This window comes from Dendrobates tinctorius, unplaced genomic scaffold, assembly GCF_039654945.1.
Source record: "Dendrobates tinctorius isolate UK_male_01 unplaced genomic scaffold, ASM3965494v1 ptg000265l, whole genome shotgun sequence".
NCBI lineage: Eukaryota > Metazoa > Chordata > Amphibia > Anura > Dendrobatidae > Dendrobates > Dendrobates tinctorius.
Genome location: NW_027361932.1, coordinates 5,599,989 through 5,620,465, shown reverse-complemented (window position 1 = coordinate 5,620,465; position 20,477 = coordinate 5,599,989). Strand labels below are relative to the sequence as shown.

At 44.9% G+C, this 20,477-nt stretch overlaps 1 protein-coding gene across 3 annotated transcripts in view; it reads right to left on the bottom strand.

The window, feature by feature from the left end:
- The window catches only part of GOLGA3 (golgin A3), a 132,149-nt gene that overhangs the window by 59,596 nt on the left and 52,076 nt on the right, over window positions 1-20,477 (bottom strand). For all 3 annotated transcript variants that reach the window (XM_073559030.1, XM_073559031.1, XM_073559032.1), the window contains 9 exons: window positions 15,438-16,111; window positions 14,595-14,706; window positions 13,478-13,784; window positions 6,057-6,259; window positions 5,840-5,977; window positions 5,467-5,628; window positions 4,473-4,841; window positions 4,306-4,383; window positions 3,230-3,493 (listed from right to left, as the gene is read on the bottom strand). In XM_073559030.1, the coding sequence (XP_073415131.1) occupies window positions 3,230-3,493; window positions 4,306-4,383; window positions 4,473-4,841; window positions 5,467-5,628; window positions 5,840-5,977; window positions 6,057-6,259; window positions 13,478-13,784; window positions 14,595-14,706; window positions 15,438-16,111 (2,307 nt within the window). The remainder of the gene's footprint in view (window positions 1-3,229; window positions 3,494-4,305; window positions 4,384-4,472; window positions 4,842-5,466; window positions 5,629-5,839; window positions 5,978-6,056; window positions 6,260-13,477; window positions 13,785-14,594; window positions 14,707-15,437; window positions 16,112-20,477) is intronic.

Below are 20,477 nucleotides of genomic sequence, written 5' to 3'. Positions count from 1 at the left end.
CAGATAACTAACCTGAGTGGGGTGTTATGATTGAGTCACTGTAGGAGGCAAAAATAGAAATGCTAGCTAAGTCCAGAAAACCAGAGAAGTTGGCAGCTATCGGATTGCAGACCCCTGAACCTATCAACACAACTAGCAGTAGCCGTGGGGGGCTCCTACGATGCCTAGGCCCCTCGATCACAGCCGGAGGACTACATAGCCTAAAGACAGAAAGGGAAATCTAAACTGCCCCAGAGCAGACCCCAAAGCAAAAGGCAACCCCCCACATATAATGACGGTGAAGCAAGAAGAAAGAACAAAACACAGACAGAAAGATAGACTGAGCAAAGATTTGGCCCACGCTAGCTTAGATAGGAAAGGACAGGAAGGCTGCTGTCTGCAATCCGTGAAAAACCCTATGAAAATAAGAGCCAACAAACTGACAGTAAAAAAGGCCCTGAAGACGCTAGGCTTCAAAAAAGCTATGTCAGTACTCAGGAATATTCTGAAGACAGAGCAACAGGCAAAAGGAGATTCAGCTCACCCCAGCAGGGAATGGCAGAATCCAGAAAAGCAAGGAAAACAAAACACTAATGCAAAAAGGCAAAGCAGAAATCTTAGCTTTAGATGAGCAGGAATCAGACTGGTTTCCTAGAAGTCCACAGAGAAATCACCCGCAGGCCAGAAGGGCGTCGGCAGCCTTATATCCAGTCATTAACTCCACTCAGCCAGTCATCATCATCAGCCCCAGGTGTTTGACAATCAGGCTCACTACCTTTCTTCACCAGAAGAGGGAGTTCCTCGGGCCTCAGTAGTGAAGGGGAAAGTGAACTCACTACAGTGGGGGCTTTTTTTGTGGATTGAGTTGAAGCTTTTATTGGGAATATTTTACATAACGTTTGGGATCACATTTATCCGGCGCTGCACACTAAGCACTTACTTTGAGGTCTGCATCTAATCTCTGAGTGACATGATTCAAATGAAACTCAGGGATCCATTCACTATAATGAGGCAGCAGAGTTACTCTGGACTCAGTCTGGCCTCTGTTCAGAGGTGTCCTTTTTTTCATAAGTGCACAAAACTGTGGCCGATGGCACTTTTATGCACGCCAAAAAAGATGGACACCGCCAGATCATAGGGCAGACGGCGTCCACAGTGCCTCCATCTGGCTCATTATAGGGAATCTTCCACCGGGGTTCTGTCTGAATCACAATTTTCAGAGATTTACATGGAAACCCCGTTGTAAGCGCTCAGCGCAGGATAAGTGTGAGCCGAGCCTTACTGCGATGTTTGAGAGGCAGAATGAACAAATCAACAGCAGGTCAAGAATTGGCTATATTCATTTTTTTATGCTGTTCCTCACGTTGCATAAGTGATCACATAACTATATTCTTCGGGTCAGTGCGATTACAGCGATACCAGATTTATATGGTTTTTTATGTCTGGCTGCTGTCACACATTAAAAGACGCTTTTGCATCGCCATGTTTTGAGAGCTGAGAGCAGTTTTTTGTGGGACGAGTTGACGTTTTTATTGGCACCATTTTCTGGCACAACGTTTTTTGATCGATTTCTAGTCAGATTTTTGGGAGGCAGAATGAACGAAAAACAACAATTCAGGAATGGTTTCTTTGGGGTTTTCTTATGACGTTCACGGTGTGGTAAAATTGATAAGGCAGCTTTATTCTTCGGGTCACTACGATTACAGTGATACCACATTTATATAATTTTTTGTGTTTTGGCGCTTTTACACAATAAAAACTATTTCCTAAAAAAAATAATTACTTTTGCATAGCTTTATTTTGAGAGCTATAACGATTTTATTTTTCCACAAATGGAGCTGTATGATGGCTTGTTTTATGCAGGAAAAGATGACGTTTTCAGCTATAACATTTGTATTTACATTCATCTTTTTGATCGCGTTTTATTCCACTTTTTGTTTGTCGGTATGATGAAAAAGTATAGTTTTTTGGCACTTTTTTTTTTTTTTTACAGTGTTCACTGAAGGGGTTAACTAGTGGGACAATTTTATAGGGCACATTGTACCGGGCACAGCAATATCAAATATGGGTACTTTAAAAAAAAAAAAAAATCATACAAATATTTATTTATGGATACAATATATTTAAAAAACAAAAAAAAACAGTACTTTTTTTTATTTAGTCCCACCATGGGACTTTGACTTTCACAGCTCTGATCGCTGTTATAAACCACTGCAATGCAGTCAAACGGCCCCCTAAAGTAGCCCACGCAAAACACACGTTGGGTCTGCATAGTTTGACTTCGCACAGGGATTCACATGGGTAAGGAGCATTCCTGCAGCACTTTATTGGTTTACAGATTTATTATAGCACCCCTGTCTATAACTAGGTAGTTGACCGACACCTTTCCTGCAACATTTCTTTATATATTATGCTATTTGCTAGCAGTAGGAATCGTTATAGCTTTAACTCCTGAGATGCAAACCTCCCTTCTTCTACTTAGGAATGTCACCTCCCGATCCTTTATTTACTGTGATGACCTCAGACCTACTACATCTGAGTCCTTCATTTCAAATTTATTTGTCCTTATATGACTTCTATCTTTACAATTTTTATATGGTACTGTTGTAATCAATAAATACATTTTCTATATATCTCTTATACAGATTTTTGTTACTTCCTTGTCCTCTTCATTTTGCATATTTATATTGGAGTACTCTGCTGTCACGGCTGCACTGACACAAGCTAGTTAGAAAAAGAACTGCACATGATCTAACTAGCCTGGTCACCATAGCAACGACTGGGCCCTCGCGATGATGTCACGGGGGCGCTGATCGAAGGGGATAGGGAGCTCCCTCCCTCTCTGTGCCTTTCACACGCTGCAATCGACATCCATCACAGCATTTAGGTGTTTGAACTGCTGGGAGTGGTGCAGGCATGTCAGCTGTCAGAATCGCTTAACACCCAGCGGTGACTGCGAGCGCATGGAGTCAAAGTCCAAGGTTGGGAATTCCTTTCCAAGGTCATGAAGGAGCTAATGCATGGAATAAAATCTCTATATTTAATTAGTAACTAATAAAATATCAATTGTTTAGCCATCTATCATAATTGAAATCTTAGGAATACAAGAGTAATGGCCTGCATCAATTAAATGATTTTCTAGGAGTCATTCTAAACTTTCAGGATGTGCAAACAGCATGTATCCTGGCTCAGGCAATATTCCATCCACCACACAAACATCCTGTGAAAGCTCATGCTCCATTAAACAAACCTGTAAACGTATTTCCATTTCATCTCTGTCATTTTGTGCAGCTTGGAGATGGGATTCAAGTTCTTCCATCTGCTGTTGCAACTTAGCCATTTCCTTCATAACACGGGCTTTTTCCATCTCTGCTGCAGACTTCTCACCTTGAATCTTTAGTAGCTCTCTTCTAAGTTCTTTCACCTCTGAATCTAACTTTTTCTTGGTAGCTTTCAGCTCACTGATGAGTTGGTCTTTGGAGCTGGCATCCCTGCGATAGGCTTCTACCATCACCTATTAGAAAAAATAAAGACAAAAACATTTTACCAATGTTGTTAAGGAAAGCATTCCTTCATGACAAGGTTGCAGTAAAGTTAGTTTGCATTATTGTATCCTTACTTTTACAACCAGGCCTTACCATGAGTTGAGGCTTTTGTTTTATTACATTGTGCACCATCTGCTTTAATTTATATAGCCTACATAGGACAAATTGACAAACACAGGGCAAACTATTGACAATTCTCTGAAAAATATTTAGTACTTTACTGTGGACTCTAAACTTTACCTTGATAAATCCAACATTAACTGTAACAGAGGTGCACATCTACCCATTCCAACACCCATACATTCTTACAAAGCGATTTCATTTACATAGCATCCATGGGGTTTCCCATGATGCATGTGTGGTTACAAATTACGTCACATACATGGGTGCATCAGCTTGCCCATGTATTCGACACCCCGGTCCTCTTCTGGGTTATGAGACTTTCATCGGACTTGCCGGATCACACTGCCTGCGGAACCTCATTCTTACACTCCGTAGGCTCACACACAGACCCCTGTGAGATCTGGCAAGTTGGAATAGAAGTCATGTGACAAAGAAGAGGACCAGAGCATCGCTGGAAATAGGGGAAGATGGCTATCAATAAGTAAATTACCATACTTACACTAGACTTTTACATGGGTTTAAGTGTTAAAAAACAAAGCTTTGTGAGAGTGTCCCTTTTGGAAATTGGCATAAATATACAACGAAGAAAAAAATCAAACAGTGTAAAATACTTACATTGAACTAAACATTGCAATACAAAGGCTTGTTTATGACTCACTTTCTGTTGGACAAACTGTTCCTTTACTTTCTGGGTTTGTTTTTTTAGATTGCTGTTTTCTTGTTGCAGGGTATCCACCTACAAAAAAATAAAAACATCCTATTTAACATAGTATTTAAAATAAAACATGGAATTAACCTTCCAACTTAATTTTTTTTTTCTGTTACCTGTCCAGATTTGATCGCAATATCTTGTCGCAGTTTTTCCAAGATTTCTCCAGCAGCCTCAGTTCCCTCTTCTAGTTTTTTGGTACCCTGATCTAGGTCATTTTGCTCCATCTTAGCGGCCTGTAGTGCAACCTCTAGAACTATTTTCTGGCTTTGAAGATACTGGATTGAATCATCTTTTGAAGACAGATCAATTTGTAGCTCTTCAAGCCTGGCTTCAAGTTCATCATATCTCATTTGGAGATCGTTCAGAGACTGATCTTTGGTGTGAAGAGTTTCTTGGGTTGAAGTAAGCTGTCTCAGGATCTCAAGATGTTCCTGTTGGAGTGCTTCAAGCTGCAGGTCTTTCTGGTTCAAATTTAGCTTCACCTAATAAAAAATGGTAAATGTAAATTAGATTACGGTAGTTTCCTACATAAGTCAGAATTCATGCAGCACTTGCAGTGTCACTTTTTTAAACCAGACAGATACACCTCCCTGCATATGCTATTGATCAAAACAATGCTGTTTACTGTTCTATTCCATATAGAAGCATCATGCAAAAATACATGTCCTGTGTGAAACATACATATGCCATTACATGGCTATACAGTGGTATATTTTGGAGGCATTTGTTGGTGGCACTGTATATATCTGGAAATCCTCAAAACATATATACACCAAACACACAATGTAAATAGACCCTTAGGCTGCAATTCAACAAAGCAATTACGCCAGAATTATGTAAAAAAAAAAAAGCTTTGATAAGACACAAAATTGTTTCGCAAAGAGGAGTTGTGCAAACATTTGACATATTTTGCCATGTTCATGCCATTTTAGTGAGGCTGGGGTGTGAAGGGAGCATGATGACGGCAGCTTACAAAATTCCAGGCAAGCAGCGGCCAAACTTATGCCACAACTTTCATCAACATGGTGTGAACAGCGCCGGTCTTGATGACTTGGGGCTTAAGTGACCACATGTACAACTTAAATACATGTTAATAAATTGCCAAACCTGCTCTACTTCTTGTTCCAAAGCAGTAGCAGAATCTGCAAGTTTTTGAAGCTGCTCTTTTTCCATCTCAAATTCATCCAATTTTCTCTGTAGGTCTTCTTCCACCATGTGTTTTGCTTCTTGTATCTGATGGAATGCAGCCTCCTGGTCCAACATGTCAGCCTATCAGGAATTTAGAGGGAGAAAAAAAAAACAAAAACACATTTGAAAGGGATGTGTTATTTCTCCCTAATGTAAGATGCTGTATTTGTTCCAGAAACATTTTTCTCAACCATTTAAAATATGCTAAAATACTTCTAAGGAGAGAAGACTGTACATATAGTACAATCTTTGGGAGTTTTAGTTCTGAGTTAGTTCAGAGTTGATCTCTTACTTCAATAGTTTGCAGTTGTGCAGCAATGCGTTCCTTTTCCTTGATTGTCCTGTGTTGTGTCTCCGTCAGCTGGTGTGAAAGGGTCACATTCTCTATTTTCAGATGCTCCAGAACACCAGCCTGGCTCATATGCCCAACCTATGAAAACATTTCATATTAGTCATCCCAATTTATGCAAATCTTTTGAATTCCCAATATTAAGGACACAGGGATTTACCTGGATGTTTGTCATCTCACTTTGGAGTCGGACCCGTGCTTCTTGAGCTAGTGTGAGCTGCTGCTGGTACCATTCCCGTGTCTGCTGCAGAGATGTTATTTCTGACTTTGAGGCTTTCAGCTTATTAGTTAATGTTGTGCGGTCCAGTTGCACTTGCTGCAGTTGGTACTGAAGGGACACAGTTTGCTGTCTCAGATCATGAACTATTTCAAATAGAAAGCAGATAGTTTCAAGTGATGGCAATAATTCATTATTAGCCATTTAAGAACTCTTTTTGAAAAAATTTAATTTCATTACTTTGACTGACAGAGTTCCAATTAAAATTTATTTAACTCCCTTCTTAACATCCTCTGTAGATGTACAGAATAAGTCAGGTTTGGGTTTATGGAGCGGGATCAGGAACTGAGCCAGTACAATACCTGGTAGCTAATGGCTGTGTTACAAAGCCAGCATTCGCTTGTTACAGGAGTTATCAGAGCGGAGATCTAATCACAACTGTTAACTCAAATCAATGACAGTGGCATTTAGGTGAACGATATCGGAAGTAGGGGTAGAGCCATTCCATGTGTTCTTCGACCCTCATGCAATGTGATTGTGTGGTGTCGATGGGTTGGCTGCTGAAGGTCTCGGTGCCCACCATAACTGTGCTCCCGTATAACTAAGCATGTTGCTAGGCCTAATAGAAGGCTATGATTTTCTGTATATACTGCAGTACAGTTATTATTGTACTAAATAGCACAAGCAAACAGATGATCCCAGGATGAAGTCCCATAAGGAGATTCAAAAAAATACAGTAAGGAAAAAAACAAGTTTATAAAAGTATGAAAAAAAAAAAAATTACCAATTCAAAAACACCCCCCTCCCCCATTAAAAACAAAGATATTTAAAAAATAAATTGAACAAAACATTTGGTATCACAACTCATCCAGCAAAAAAACAAGCCCTTATACAGCTATCTGGACAGACAAAAACAGAAAAGATATGGGTCTTGGATGAAGGGGGAGGAAAAAAATGCAAAATGAAAAAAAGGGACTTTTGTGTACTCACCGTAAAATCCTTTTCTCCAAGCCAATCATTGGGGGACATAGAGACAGTGGGTGTTATGCTGCTGGCCACTAGGAGGACACTAAGTAAACCAGAAAAAAAAGTTAGCTCCTCCCCTGCAGTATAAACCCTCTCGCTGGCTGAGATTTCTCCAGTTTGGTGAAAAAAGCAGTAGGAGCATAAACAGTCAATAATAACCATAACTAAGTCAAAGCCTAAGAATGCTACAGTGAGCCAATAGGCTAAACAGGGTGGGTGCTGTGTCCCCCAATGATTGGCTTGGAGAAAAGGATTTTACGGTGAATACACAAAAATCCCTATTTCTCCTACGCCTCATTGGGGGACACAGTGACAGTGGGTCGTCCTAAAGCAGTCCCTGGGTGGGAAGCATACATCTGCTAATACCCCATGTACCACTGAGTCAACAGTGAGGTACTGCCGATTGCAGGCTGCATCCGCAGAGGCCAGAGAATGAATTAGGCAATGTTTGTTAAGGTATGCAGGCTGGATCAAGTCGCAGCCTTGTGGACAGGCCTGAAAATGAAATTGGTAATATTTTGTAAAAAGTATGCAGACTGGACAAAGTCGCAGTCTTGCAGACCTGTTCTGCCGAGGCCTGGTGCCGAATGGCAGAAGAGGCGCCCACTGACCAGGTAGAGTGCGCCTTAATCCCCAGAGGGACTAGCGCGTTCCTGATACAGTAGAACTACTGAATCGCCAGGGTAATCCACCTGACTAGCATTGCTTTGACACAGCTAGACCCTCCCTATGCCCCTCTGGAAGCATGAACAGGGCATCTGACTTGTGGAAGGGAGCCGTCCGCGAGATGTACCATCTCAGCGCCCTAACCACATCCAGGGAGTTGAGGGCTTTCTCAATGCGATGGACTGGCGCCGGACAAAAGGAAAGGCAAAACAATTTCCTCGTTGAGATGGAAAGAGGAGACGAAATAGGGGAGGAAGGACGGGGACGTCCTGAGAACTACCTTTTCCTGATTAAAAATTCAGGAATAGAGAACGGCAGGACAGAGCTGCAAATTCCAAAACTTTTCTGATTGACGTAATTGCCACTTGAAAAACCACCATCCAAGAGAGGACGGACAGTGACACGTCCTGCGGCGGTTCGAAAAGGAGCCTCCTATAAGGCCCCCGAGAACCAGGTTAAGGTCCCAAGATTCCAGTGGCCTTCTATAAGGAGGCGCCAGATGGAAAACTCTCTAAATGAACGTCTTGACCTGAAGTTTGGTGGCAATTTTGCGTCGGTAAAGCACTGACAAGGGCGAAATTTGGCCCTTGAGCGAGCTAAGCACGAGGCTTGATTTTAAACCAGATGGAAGGAATTCCAATATGGCCGGAATGGAAAAAACACCAGTGGTGATTGACCATGATCCTTGCACCACGAAAAGAAGTTTGTCCAGGTGCGGTGATAGATGCACATGGACACAGGCTTCCTAGCACTAATCAAGGTGGAAATCACGTTGTGAGAGAACCCAGCCTGTGCTAAAATCCAGGATTCAACGGCCACGCCGTCAAAGACAGGGCCCCGGAGTTCTGGTGGTAAATTGGGCCCTGCGAGTGTAGATCCATGCAATCTGGAAGTTGCCAGGGGATGTCGGCAAATAGTTGTATTAGTTCTGCATACCATGCTCGGAGCGGCCAATCTGGCGCGACAAGGATCACTGGTACTCCCTCTGCTCTGATCTTCTAAATGACCCTCGGAAGCAAGGGAAGAGGAGGGAAGATGTACGGGAGCCGGAACGGTGCCATGGCAGAACTAGGGCATCCACTCCGATGGCGCATGGATCACGCGATGGGGAAATGAATCAAGGAACCTTGTTGTTTAGTCTTGAGGCCATGAGATCCACATCCGGAGTCCCCCATCGATGACAAATCTGTAAAAAGACTTCCGGACGAAGAAACCACCTCCCCGAGGCAATGCCTTGGCGACTGAGAAAATCTGCCGGCCAATTTTCTACGCTCGGCCCAATGGAGGATGTGACTCACTTTGTGCACGGCCATTCTACTCCGGGTACCTCCCTGGCGGTTGATATACGCTACAGACGTGGTGTTGTCGGATTGGAACTTGATGAGACCTGCGAGGAGACGGTGGAAACTCCGTAGAGCTAATCTGATCGCTTGCATCTCCAAAATGTTGATGGGGAGGCCGACTCTCGGGTTGACCAATGACGATGTTCCGTGTGGCGACGAAAGACGGCTCCCCAGCCGAGGAGACTTGCGTCGGTGGTTACTACCAACCATCTTACTGTGAGAAAAGACCTCCCTTGATTCAGGGAGGACCTCAGTGTCCACCACCTGAGGGATTGCCTGACCCGCAGGGACAGAGGGATCCAACAGTCCAGGGAGAACGGGTACTTGTCCTAAGCTAACAGCAATATGTGTTGTAAGGGACAGAGGTAGAACTGTGCAAATGGAACTGCTTCCATCGCTGACACCAACTTTCCTAGAACTCTCATGCCGAAACGAATAGAGTGAGAAAACAGTCGCGCTGCCTGTTGTAAGGCTTGGGTCTCTCCTGGAGGGAGAATGACCAACCCACGGGAAGTGTCCAAGATCATCCCTAAAGGGGAAATCTGCTGAGCCGGTTTTGGGAGAGACTTTTCAAAGTTTATCTTCCACTCCAGGCGAGAAAGTGTATGGACTGTTATCCATGGATTCCTCGCAGGATGGAAGGGACGGACCCTTGATGAGCAGGTTGTCCGGATACGGTAACATCACCACTCCCCGAGAGTGGAGAATGGCCATGACAGCCGCCATGACCTTGGTAAAGACCCTGGGGGCGGTGGCGAGTCCGAAGGGCAAGACAAGAACTGGAAGTGTTCCTTATGAATTGCAAAACGCAGAAACTGCTGGAGGGACAGGCAGATCGGAATGTTACGGTAAGCGTCCTTGATGTCGATGGATGCTAGGAACTTTCCTTTTTCCATGGAAGCGACAACTGATCGGAGAAATTCCATTCGGAATCGCTGTACCCTGACAAACTGATTTAACAGTTTGAGATCCAGAATGGGTGACATCGTCCCGTCCTTTTTTGGAAACACAAAAAGGGTTGAATATAATCCTCTGAACCTTTCGTGATGAGGGACCGAATGATGACTCCGACCCTTAACAGAGCCTGAACAGCCCGAAGGAAGGCTCTTGTCTTTTTCTTTGGGGGAGAGTGGAAAAAAAAAAACGAGTTGGAGGGGGGAGAAGAAAATTCTATCTTGTATCCGGAGGACACCAGCTCCCTGACACACTTGTCGTCCTTGGGTAGATCTAGGAGATCTGGCTCCCCTAGATCCAGAAGCCCTAGGCCTGGGTTTCCAAGAACGGTTAGGTCTGTATGAGATCTGGGAGTCTCTGTCTCCGCGCGGAGACCGACCTGACCTGATCCGAAAGAGAAGGTAGAGGAGGACCAACCGGAATTGTTGCGAGAAGATCGAAAATGTGTCAGCTGTTGGTTGCGAAACGGCCGAACAGCCCTTTGTTGAGGAAGGAATTTACTTTTTCCCCTCCGGTAGTATCAGAAATGAGCTGGTCCAGTCTCTCTCCAAAAAGACATTACAAAACCGTTGTCACAACCCTGGTAACCAGAGGTGGTGCACAAGTAGGATCCCAATCCGTGAACTTCAATTCTCTCTTGATCTTGTTCTTCACGATTGTTTGCTATTCCCTGTGCCATCATTTATTCTGTGCTATAATGTGAACGATGTCTCAGCATGTTATCAGGCACCCTTGGATTCGCGGCGGATACTGCGTCCACTTGTTATATAGAACCACGTGGAACGGCCGCAGGTGCCTCCTTGCAGTATTGGTGTCTCCCTTAAAGCCCAGTCAGTAAGAGCTCACAGTACAACTTATCGTACATTGATGAAGGTCCTAGACCGAAACGTCTGTATGTATGTACTGCAATTCATTAAAACCACCTTTCTGCATCAGAATCTTTTTGGTGTGTGCCAAGTCTATATAAATTGAAGTTCTCTCCAAAAAGACGACCCGCTTAAAGAAGGGGGGAGAAGTCAACAATCTTTTAGATGTGGCATGCGCCCACCAGCCGCAGAGCCCTGGGGCTCTTCTAATGGAGATCGCATGAGCAGCGCAATTGGCGGCATCAAAAGAAGCGTCTACTACAAAGTCCGCTGCGTGAAGCATCTGGCGGGCGACAGTGGTTGTCTCCGGAGGAAGATTGGTGCCCAGGAAGGAAGTAATCAGGACTTCTGTCCAAGCGGCCATGCCTTAGTGACCTAAACTGTCGCGAAGGATGGAAAAAAACGCCACTCCTGAAGCTTCCAAAAAATTGAAAGGGCAGGGTAGCCCAATTTGACGATCGGAGGGGTTTCTGACTGAGGAACCCTCAGAAACAGATAGGAGAGTTGTAGAAGAAAAACGCGGTACAGGAGGGTCCACCGGAGGGACCTATAATCGACCGTTCATTAGGTCTGGATCAAAAGGGTATTTAGCTAGATTAAACTTTTGCCCAGTGAACCACTTATGTGGCCGATCCCTATCTTACTGGACGGCTAGTAAATAACCAGCCAGCGCACACGCTTGTTCCTTAAATGAGATAGGGAGTGCTGGAGCGGGAATATTTTCCTCATCTAACTTCAGAAACCTGTTGACTGATTCTATAAGAGAATCAAGCGACTCTTGATGAGATGGGGGGGTTGATGAGATGGGGGATTCTGAGGGGCTGACGCAACAGATACGAATTCAGAGTCATGCTTGCTGTGAACCTCAGGAGAGGGCGAGCGAGAGACAGGAGTCGCTGATGCTGAGGCGAAAAGGCGACTGGGGGACGCGCCATGGGTCCGCTTTTCCAGAGACAGTCCCCCCGGAAGGAGAATATAGCCTGGGTCAGAGACTCCACAGACCGTGACAGGGGCGCAGCCCACTCAGGGGTACCAGGCGCAGGAGGCCCGTCAGCAGCGGCTGCGAGGGGCGTTGGAGCGCAGGTCGGGACCCAGGTCGGGCGCAGGCCAGGTCGCGGTCCGTGCATAACGGATTAGTTTGTGCACTGGGTAAGGCCAACTTGCAAGTGGTACACACGGTAGAAAAAAAATGCAGTGTGCTTCTTAGCAGCCCGTTTAGCCTACTTAAAGTGAGGCATAGCGCTCCAGAAAGGGTTAACGGCAGAATCTGACTGCAGCTGCAAGGAATGTGCCAGGAAGGGGTTAAGCTTTAATCTGAGGGCAGATGCAGCTTACCCACGGTCCTGTGTTATGTCCCCCGGGAGGAAAAAACGGTGGCACTGTGACGTCACCTGGTATTCGGCTGCTCCTGAAAGGGTTAACTGCAGCAGAGGTAACAGACATGACCCCCGAGATTAGAATTGCGCGTCTCGTTGAGTATGAGAGGCGCCAAGAAGAGAGGGCGGTGACGTTAGGGCCAGCAGCGCTATTCAAATTGCGGCCTAGCAGGCCGGAAATGCCGGGGACTAAATTTTTGGCCTACCCACAGTAGGTGCCGGAGGCGGGGAGGGGGCGGCGCTATCGAAGGCGGCGCCATTTAAATTGCGGCCTAGCAGGCAGAAAAAGCCGAGGCTAAATTTCTGTTCTCCTCGCGGTAAGCGCCGGGCGGGGGGGGCACGACCGGGCGCCAGTGTACCGCCGCTGACGCTAAGTCAGCGCTTCTCCCGGGGTCAAGGACCCGACCCCATACCTCCACTCCTGTGCTCAGTCAGGTCGTCGCTGTCCGGGGTCTTTCTCATCCTACAGGCGATGTAGCAGAGCTGGAGGAGGTTTTACAAGGGGGTATTGCTCAATCGATCCAGCCTGTGGGCGCTGTTCAGGTCTTTCTCCATGCACTCCTGTTGCGCTTGCCCTCATATCCGTGGAACCATTGTCAGAGGAATACAGCCCCATTCGTAGCAGGAAAATGTACGCGAAGGGTTACTCCACGTGTTTGCCTGTTGTTGGTTCGGGGGAGAGCGGCCGTAGAAAGGAACCGTCGCCCCCTTCACTCCGTTAAATAAAAAATAAAAATTTACAGAAAATTCAAAAATAAAATAAAAACGGTGGGGTCTGAAGCCAGACCCAAGTGCCTCCTATAGACACTAAGTAAGAACTGAAGAAATCTCAGCCAGCGAGAGGGTGTATACTGCAGGGGAGGAGCTTACTTTCTTTCTGGTTTACTTAGTGTCCTCCTAGTGGCCAGCAGCTTAACACCCACTGTCTCTGTGTCCCCCAATAAGGCATAGGAGAAATAGTCTGTGGCGGGAAGGGGTTAAGGTTGATCAAAATTATTTCTTTGTTAATTACTGTGGGTAGTTGGCTTTTAGAACCAATTGGTCAGGCCTCACCATAATATAGGAAAACAAAATTATTATTTTAACAGTGTTCTTTATGCAAATTATATATAAGTACCATATTTTAATCTCACCAGTGTTGTCTTTCTGGATGATTGTTCTTTGTAACTCTTCAACTTTGCTCATCAGACGTTGATATTGTTCTTCTGCAACCTGCAAATCATTGCCTAATGAAACCAAGCTGCTGCTTTTAGCTTCTAAGCTGTTATGAAGATCGGCCATTGCCCTCTCTAGATCAGTGCATGACTTCTTCAGGGTCACAACTTCTGAACTTAGATTCTCCTGCTTCTGCTGACTGGCCAGGCTGTGCTCAATTTCTGCTTGAAGTCTGGTGCTTACAGCTGCTAGCTGGGCCTGAAGTTCAGTCTTTTCCTTAAGTGCCTGTATAAAACATACACAAATCATACAGTTGAATTAGTAATGTTATTCCATTTCATCTCATTTGTCACAGATGGAAAACGGATTTCCATTATTTAATTACAGATTTGTATAAACCACTCATTCCATTATCTTTTTTACGATACAATATGGGAGAACGTGGTCAAATTCTGCGATGCTGAATCACTGTAGTCCAAGGTATTATTAAAAGTGGTCTTTATTCAACGCGTTTCAGAGTTTCAAAGAACTCCATCATGAAATACCACATAAGACATACCTGATGAGATCTTTGAAACTCTGAAATGCATTGAATAAAGACCACTTTTAATAATACCTTGGACTACAGTGATTCAGCAGCGCAGAATTTGACCACGTTCTCCCATACTGAATTCTCAACGGCCGGTCCCTTGTGGATCCGTGGATCTGCGGCAGGAAATCTCTTCAACGCTTGTCTTAAGCTACATCTGGTGGGTGCTATTACTTTGCAATAACTACTTAATCTCGGATAAGACCCTATTGCGCTATTTTTCGCCAACAGTTTTCATAGCAAATAATCTTTTTTACAGAAGAGCATAAAATGGTCACATATATATAGCTTTTAGTTTAAATTTCACACATATTATAGACCAATTTATACTAGTAGAAAAATGAAGCATGTGAATATGCTATGTAAGGGCAGCATAACCTTCCCACCTCAGAGGCACAGATATACTTCTACGCGGAGAGCTGACAGATCGGCTTTAATTTTTACGGAATTTGCATTTGTAGTGACAACTGTGTTTAAAGAGAATTAAATGAAAAAACAATTTTCACCTGGCTGGCATCTGCTGATAGAGTCTCCAGCTGTCCTTCCAGTCTCATCTTTTCCTTGAGAACCTGAAGTAGTTCATCATGGGTGCCAGCAATGGAGCTCTCCATAGAAATACTGCACGTAAAATACCAACAGACAACAAATCGTTGTTAAAATGAATCTGTCAGTCCATTCATGCTGTCCAGACCACAGGCCGCATGAATCAGAGCCTGGCTGCAGGCATGTTTTTCTCATAATCAACTGTAAACTATAGGGATATGTGAGACTAGTCCGATGCAATCTCCATGTGGCCTCTGAATGCACCACTCCACTCTAGTTGATTGTCAGGTCCCTATATAAACACCGCATTCCCTCTATAAAGCTGTCCAGGGATGTCACCGGACTAATATTGTGTTTTGCTATGGTCTCTAGCCAGCTTATCAGAAATGCTGGAGGGTTCAGAAAAAATATACCTGGCTGCAATCGTGCCACCAGGCTCCGCGATTCATGTTGCCTGTGGTTTGAGAAGTGTAAATCCACCGACAGGTTATGTAACAGATACAGGTTCATAATAGCAATATTAATACTAACAATAAAACAAAAATTAACTAAACACTGCTCTAAAGGGACAAACTGGCCCAAGTTCAAAATTAGCAAGCAGGTCTGACATGGTGAAACATGCACACAGTTAGGATTCCGCTCTGTCATATACTCGTCGTCACTTGACAACCACTTTCTCTTCTTCTACATAAAGGTTCTGATATTAGATTTTGAATAGCAGAGAGAGAAAAGTGTTGTTAGATAGTTGGTAGTCATTATTGGTTGTCAAAACCTTTTGCATGATTGGGTAGTCAAACACTTCTTACCTGCTCGATATACTGTCTCTCCGGCTTCTAGGTTCCCCATTCCCTTCTGTGTCCTGAGCATGTTGTTCTGCAGCAGCTGCTTGCAGAACATCTCTGAGTGATGGGAACTGTCCGACATCTTCTGCAGGTATGCTCTGACCGTTAACAATGTATTCTCTCAGAGACACAGCACTCAGGTAAACACCTTGTCCAGCAGATACACTGCTATAAGTAGAGCTATCACTTTCATTTCCATCTTGCCTTATGTTCAAATCACTTCCATCAAACTCAGAACTGTTGTCAGCAAAATAACCGACACTCTCAGGTCGTTGTCCTCCTTCAACATTGATTTCAGACACTATAGATGTATTACTCCCTCTGTTGGGCTGTAGAGATCCAGGAGAAGTATCTGAATACCCTACACTGGCACTGTTTGTTTCTAAAGATTCTTTGCGGTAATCTGCTAGTGAACGGATCTTACTTAGAGACTTTGAGGATTTAGATGGCCTCTTCTCTTTGGAAGACGAAGGAAGGCCAAGACTGCCCAGTTTGGGTCCTCGTGGGACACTTGTGCGTAAGAAGGAATACTCCTTAGTCATTGCCACAGCGTTAGCCCGAGGAAGATTATCCGGATTAAACATAAGTTCAGGATCCAAAGTGCTTGATGGACGATTTTTAGGAGTTGATTGGCTGGACTACAAGAAAACATAAATAGATTATTTGGATGCACTTTGTCAATGCTGCAATCATCTGAATGTTCAGCTTGTATGGTGACAAGTGATCGTTACTATAATCAATCATTCATCCAAATACAGGTTTTGAACATTTACGATAACACAACGCTTAACATGTGGGGATGCAAACCTATAATTCCCATGAACGCTTGTTCGGTTGACCATCTCATAGAAATGTTACATTTTACAGTTGTTGAATTATCTACTTTAATCCCTTCACAAGGCAATCAATTTTCTTTTTGCGGTTTCACTTTTTTTTCCCCCTTTTTCATGTAGTTATAACTTTTTTTTTTATTTTTCCATCAACCTAGAGGAGAGAAATTAGGTCTTGTTTTTTTTCGGGACAAGTTGTTGTTCCGAATGACACTATTTATTTTTACCATACAGAGCAGGGGTCTCCAGCTGTGGGTCAAGAGCCATGTGTGACTCGCAGACTCATGTTGTGTGCTTTGCTGCTGTCAGCTTAAGGGGGCTTTACACATAGCGATATCGCTAGCACGTCACCGATTTTGTGACGCAGCAGCGATATCGCTAACGATATCGCTCCATGTGATCCTTACCTCCAACCGGCTCCCCCGCTGGCTATCGCTGATCGCGCGAGATCGTCCACGTCCATTTCTCGTCGTCGGCTTCCTGCTGGCGCCGACGAGCGAGCTATGGATGCGGGTGGAAGACGGCGGTCATCGCTTCGTCTGAAGGGCAAGTACGACCGCCGAGCATCGCTACATCGCTGGTGAGATCTGCCTGTTTGGCAGCTCACTAGCGACCATTTAGCGATGCACCAGCGATCCTGACCGGGTCGTATCGTGGTCGGGATCGCTGGTGCATCGCTAAATGTAAAGGGGCCTTTAGAGTATTAAGTATGAGCTGTAGGTGTACAGATGATGACATTCCTGAGAAGCCCTGCACAGAGGAGTAGATCTCGATACTCATATACATGGGGGAAAATATGGCAAGATAGTTGATGTAACTATACTTTATGGGGGTAAAGTTAGCACTGCTGGATTTAAGTATTCTGCCTATAAAAGAGGGGCATAAGGTCAAACAGAACTTTTATGGGACAGGGGAATCTTTGATTTATGCCAAGTAGTAGGTGTCACTAATGTGGGGGTAGGGGTGCTGAATGTGGTTCACGACCATTTCTCAAAGCAGAATATGGCTCTCGTGGTCAGAAAGATTGGAACTACCTATATAGAGTATAGGAAAATAGCCAAAAATTCCAAGTGTAATGAAATAGTGAAAAAAATAAAAAAAATTCAAGTTTTATTTTCCCAGTGTCAATTGTGCAGTAAAATGACTTGACAACATGATTCTACACATCAGTGTGACTGAAGATACAATTTTAGTAGCATTAAAAAAAAATACTATAAGGGGTTGTGTCAAAATCAAAAGTACATTTTAATCAATAGATCTTGGAATAATAATAATTTAAACAATTGGATGTGTTAAAAATGTTTTTCCTGTGCTGAGATAATCTTAGAAATGTGCCTCTCCTATGTCCTGCGTAATGGTCGTGTCTCGCTGTACAGGAACATGGTCTGACCATACCCCATCACCTGGGCAGGGGAGGAAGCAAAAGAGTAAACAGACATTACAGCATGGGATCACAGCTGATTCTTTTTGTGAGTAAAATATTTCACTGTCTGTTTTTAGACAATATTTTACCTAAAAAAAAGAATCAGCTGTGATCCCAAGCTGTAATGTCTGTATTCTCTCTTTTGCTTTATCCTCTGCCCAGGAGCTGTGGTATGATCAGACCATGTTACTGCATGGTTAGACACAGTCATTACACCGCCACACATTTACAAGATTATCTCAGGACAGGAACATTTTTTTTTTTTTAAACAAATCCAATTGTGGCAATTATTATTATTCTAAAATCTGTTGCTTAAAATAGGGATTTTTGTGTACTCACCGTAAAATCCTTTTCTCCGAGCCATTCATTGGGGGACACAGACAGTGGGTGTTATGCTGCTTGCCACTAGGAGGACACTAAGTAAACCAGAAAAAAAGTTAGCTCCACCCCTGCAGTATACACCCTCTCGCTGGATGAGATATCTCCAGTTCAGTGAAGAAAGCAGTAGGAGTTTAAACAGTCAACAATAACCATAACTATGTCAAAATCTAAGAATGCTACAAATGAGCCAGTAGGCTAAACAGGGCGGGTGCTGTGTCCCACAATGAATGGCTCAGAGAAAAGGATTTTACGGTGAGTACACAAAAATCCCTATTTCTCCTTCGCCTCATTGGGGGACACAGAGACAGTGGGACTTCCTAAAGCAGTCCCTGGGTGGGGAGCATACATCTGCTAATACCCCATGTACCATCGAGTCAAAACTGAGGTACTGCCGATTGCAGGATGCGTCTGCCGAGAGCAGCATCCGCAGAGGCCTGAGAATGAATTTGGTAATGTTTTGTAAAAGTATGCAGACTAGACCAAGTCGCAGCCTTGCAGACCTGTTCTGCCGAGGCCTGTTGCCAAATGGCCCAAGAGGCGCCCACTGACCGGGTAGAGTGCGCCTTAATCCCCGCAGGGACAGGCCCGTTCCTGACACGGTAGGATTCCTGAATCGCTGAGCAAATCCACCTGGCTAGCGTTGCTTTTGAAGCAGCTAGACCCTTCCTATGCCCCTCTGGAAGTATGAACAGGGCATCTGACTTGCGGAAGGGAGCAGTCCGCGAGATGTACCGTCTCAGCGCCCTAACCACATCCTGGGTGTGGAGGGCCTTTTCAATGCGATGGACTGGTGCCAGACAAAAGGAAGGCAAAACAATTTCCTCATTGAGATGGAAAGGAGACACCTTGGGCAGGAAGGACAGGGACGTCCTGAGAACTACCTTGTCCTGATGAAAATTTAGGAATGGAGAACGGGAGGACAGTGCTGCCAATTCCGAAACTCATCTGATCGACGTAATTGCCACTAGAAAAACCACTTTCCAAGAGAGGACGGTCAATAACATGTCCTGCAGCGGGTCGAAAGGAGCCTCCTGTAAGGCCCCGAGAACTAGGTTAAGGTCCCATGATTCCAATGGCCTTCTATAAGGAGGCGTCACATGGGAAACCCCTTGAATGAACGTCTTGACCTGAGGTTTGGTGGCAATTATGTGTTGGAAAAGCACTGACAAGGCCGAAATTTGGCCCTTGAGCGAGCTAAGCGGGAGGCCTGATATTAATCCGGATTGAAGGAACTCCAATATGGCCGGAATGGAGAACACCAGAGGGGATCGACCATGATCCTTGTACCATTAAAAGATTTTCCAGGTGCGGTGATAGATACGCCTGGACACAGGCTTCCTAGCACTAATCATGGTGGAAATCACATCGTGAGAGAACCCAGCCTGTGCTAAAAACCAGGATTCAACGGCCACGCCATCAAAGACAGGGCCCCGGAGGTCTGGTGGTAAATCGGGCCCTGAGAAAGCAGATCAGTGCGATCTGGAAGTCGCCACGGCGACTAGTTGTATTAGTTCTGCATACCATGCTTGGCGCGGCCAATCTGGCGCGACTAGGATCACTGATACACCCTCCGCTCTGATATTCTTGATGACCCTTGGAAGCAAGGGAAGAGGGGGAACTAGGGTGTCCGCTCCGATGGCACATGGATCGCGCGATCGGGCAATGAACCGAGACACCTTGTTGTCTAGTCTGGAGGCCATGAGGTCCACATCCGGAGTCCCCCAACGATGACAAATCTGCTGAAAGACTTCCGGATGAAGAGACCACTCTCCTGAGGCAATGCCTTGGTGACTGAGGAAAACTGCCGCCCAATTTTCTACGCCCAGGATGTGAATTGCTGAGATGGGCGAATGGTTGATCTCGGCCCAATGGAGGATGTGACTCACTTAGTGCATGACCATCCTGCTCCGGGTACCTCCCTAGCGGTTGATATACGCTACAGCCGTGGCGTTGACGGATTGGATCCTGATGGAGTGACCTGTGAGGAGATGGTGGAAACTCCGTAGAGCAAATCTGATTGCTCGTATCTCCAAAATGTTGATGGGGAGACGTGACTCACGGGTCGACCAACAACCCTGTGCCGTGTGGTGACGAAAGACCGCACCCCAGCCGAGAAGACTTGCGTCGGTGGTTACTACCATCTTACTGGGAGAAAAGACCTCCCTTGATTCACACAGGACCTCAGTGTCCACCACCTGAGGGCTTGCCTGACCCGCAGGGACAGAAGGATCCGACGGTCCAGGGAGAACGGGTTCTTGTCCCAAACTAACAACAACAATGCATATTGTAAGGGACAGAGATGGAACTGGTTCCATCGCAGCCACCATCTTTCCGAGAACTCTGATGCTGAAATGAATGGAGTGAGAAGCT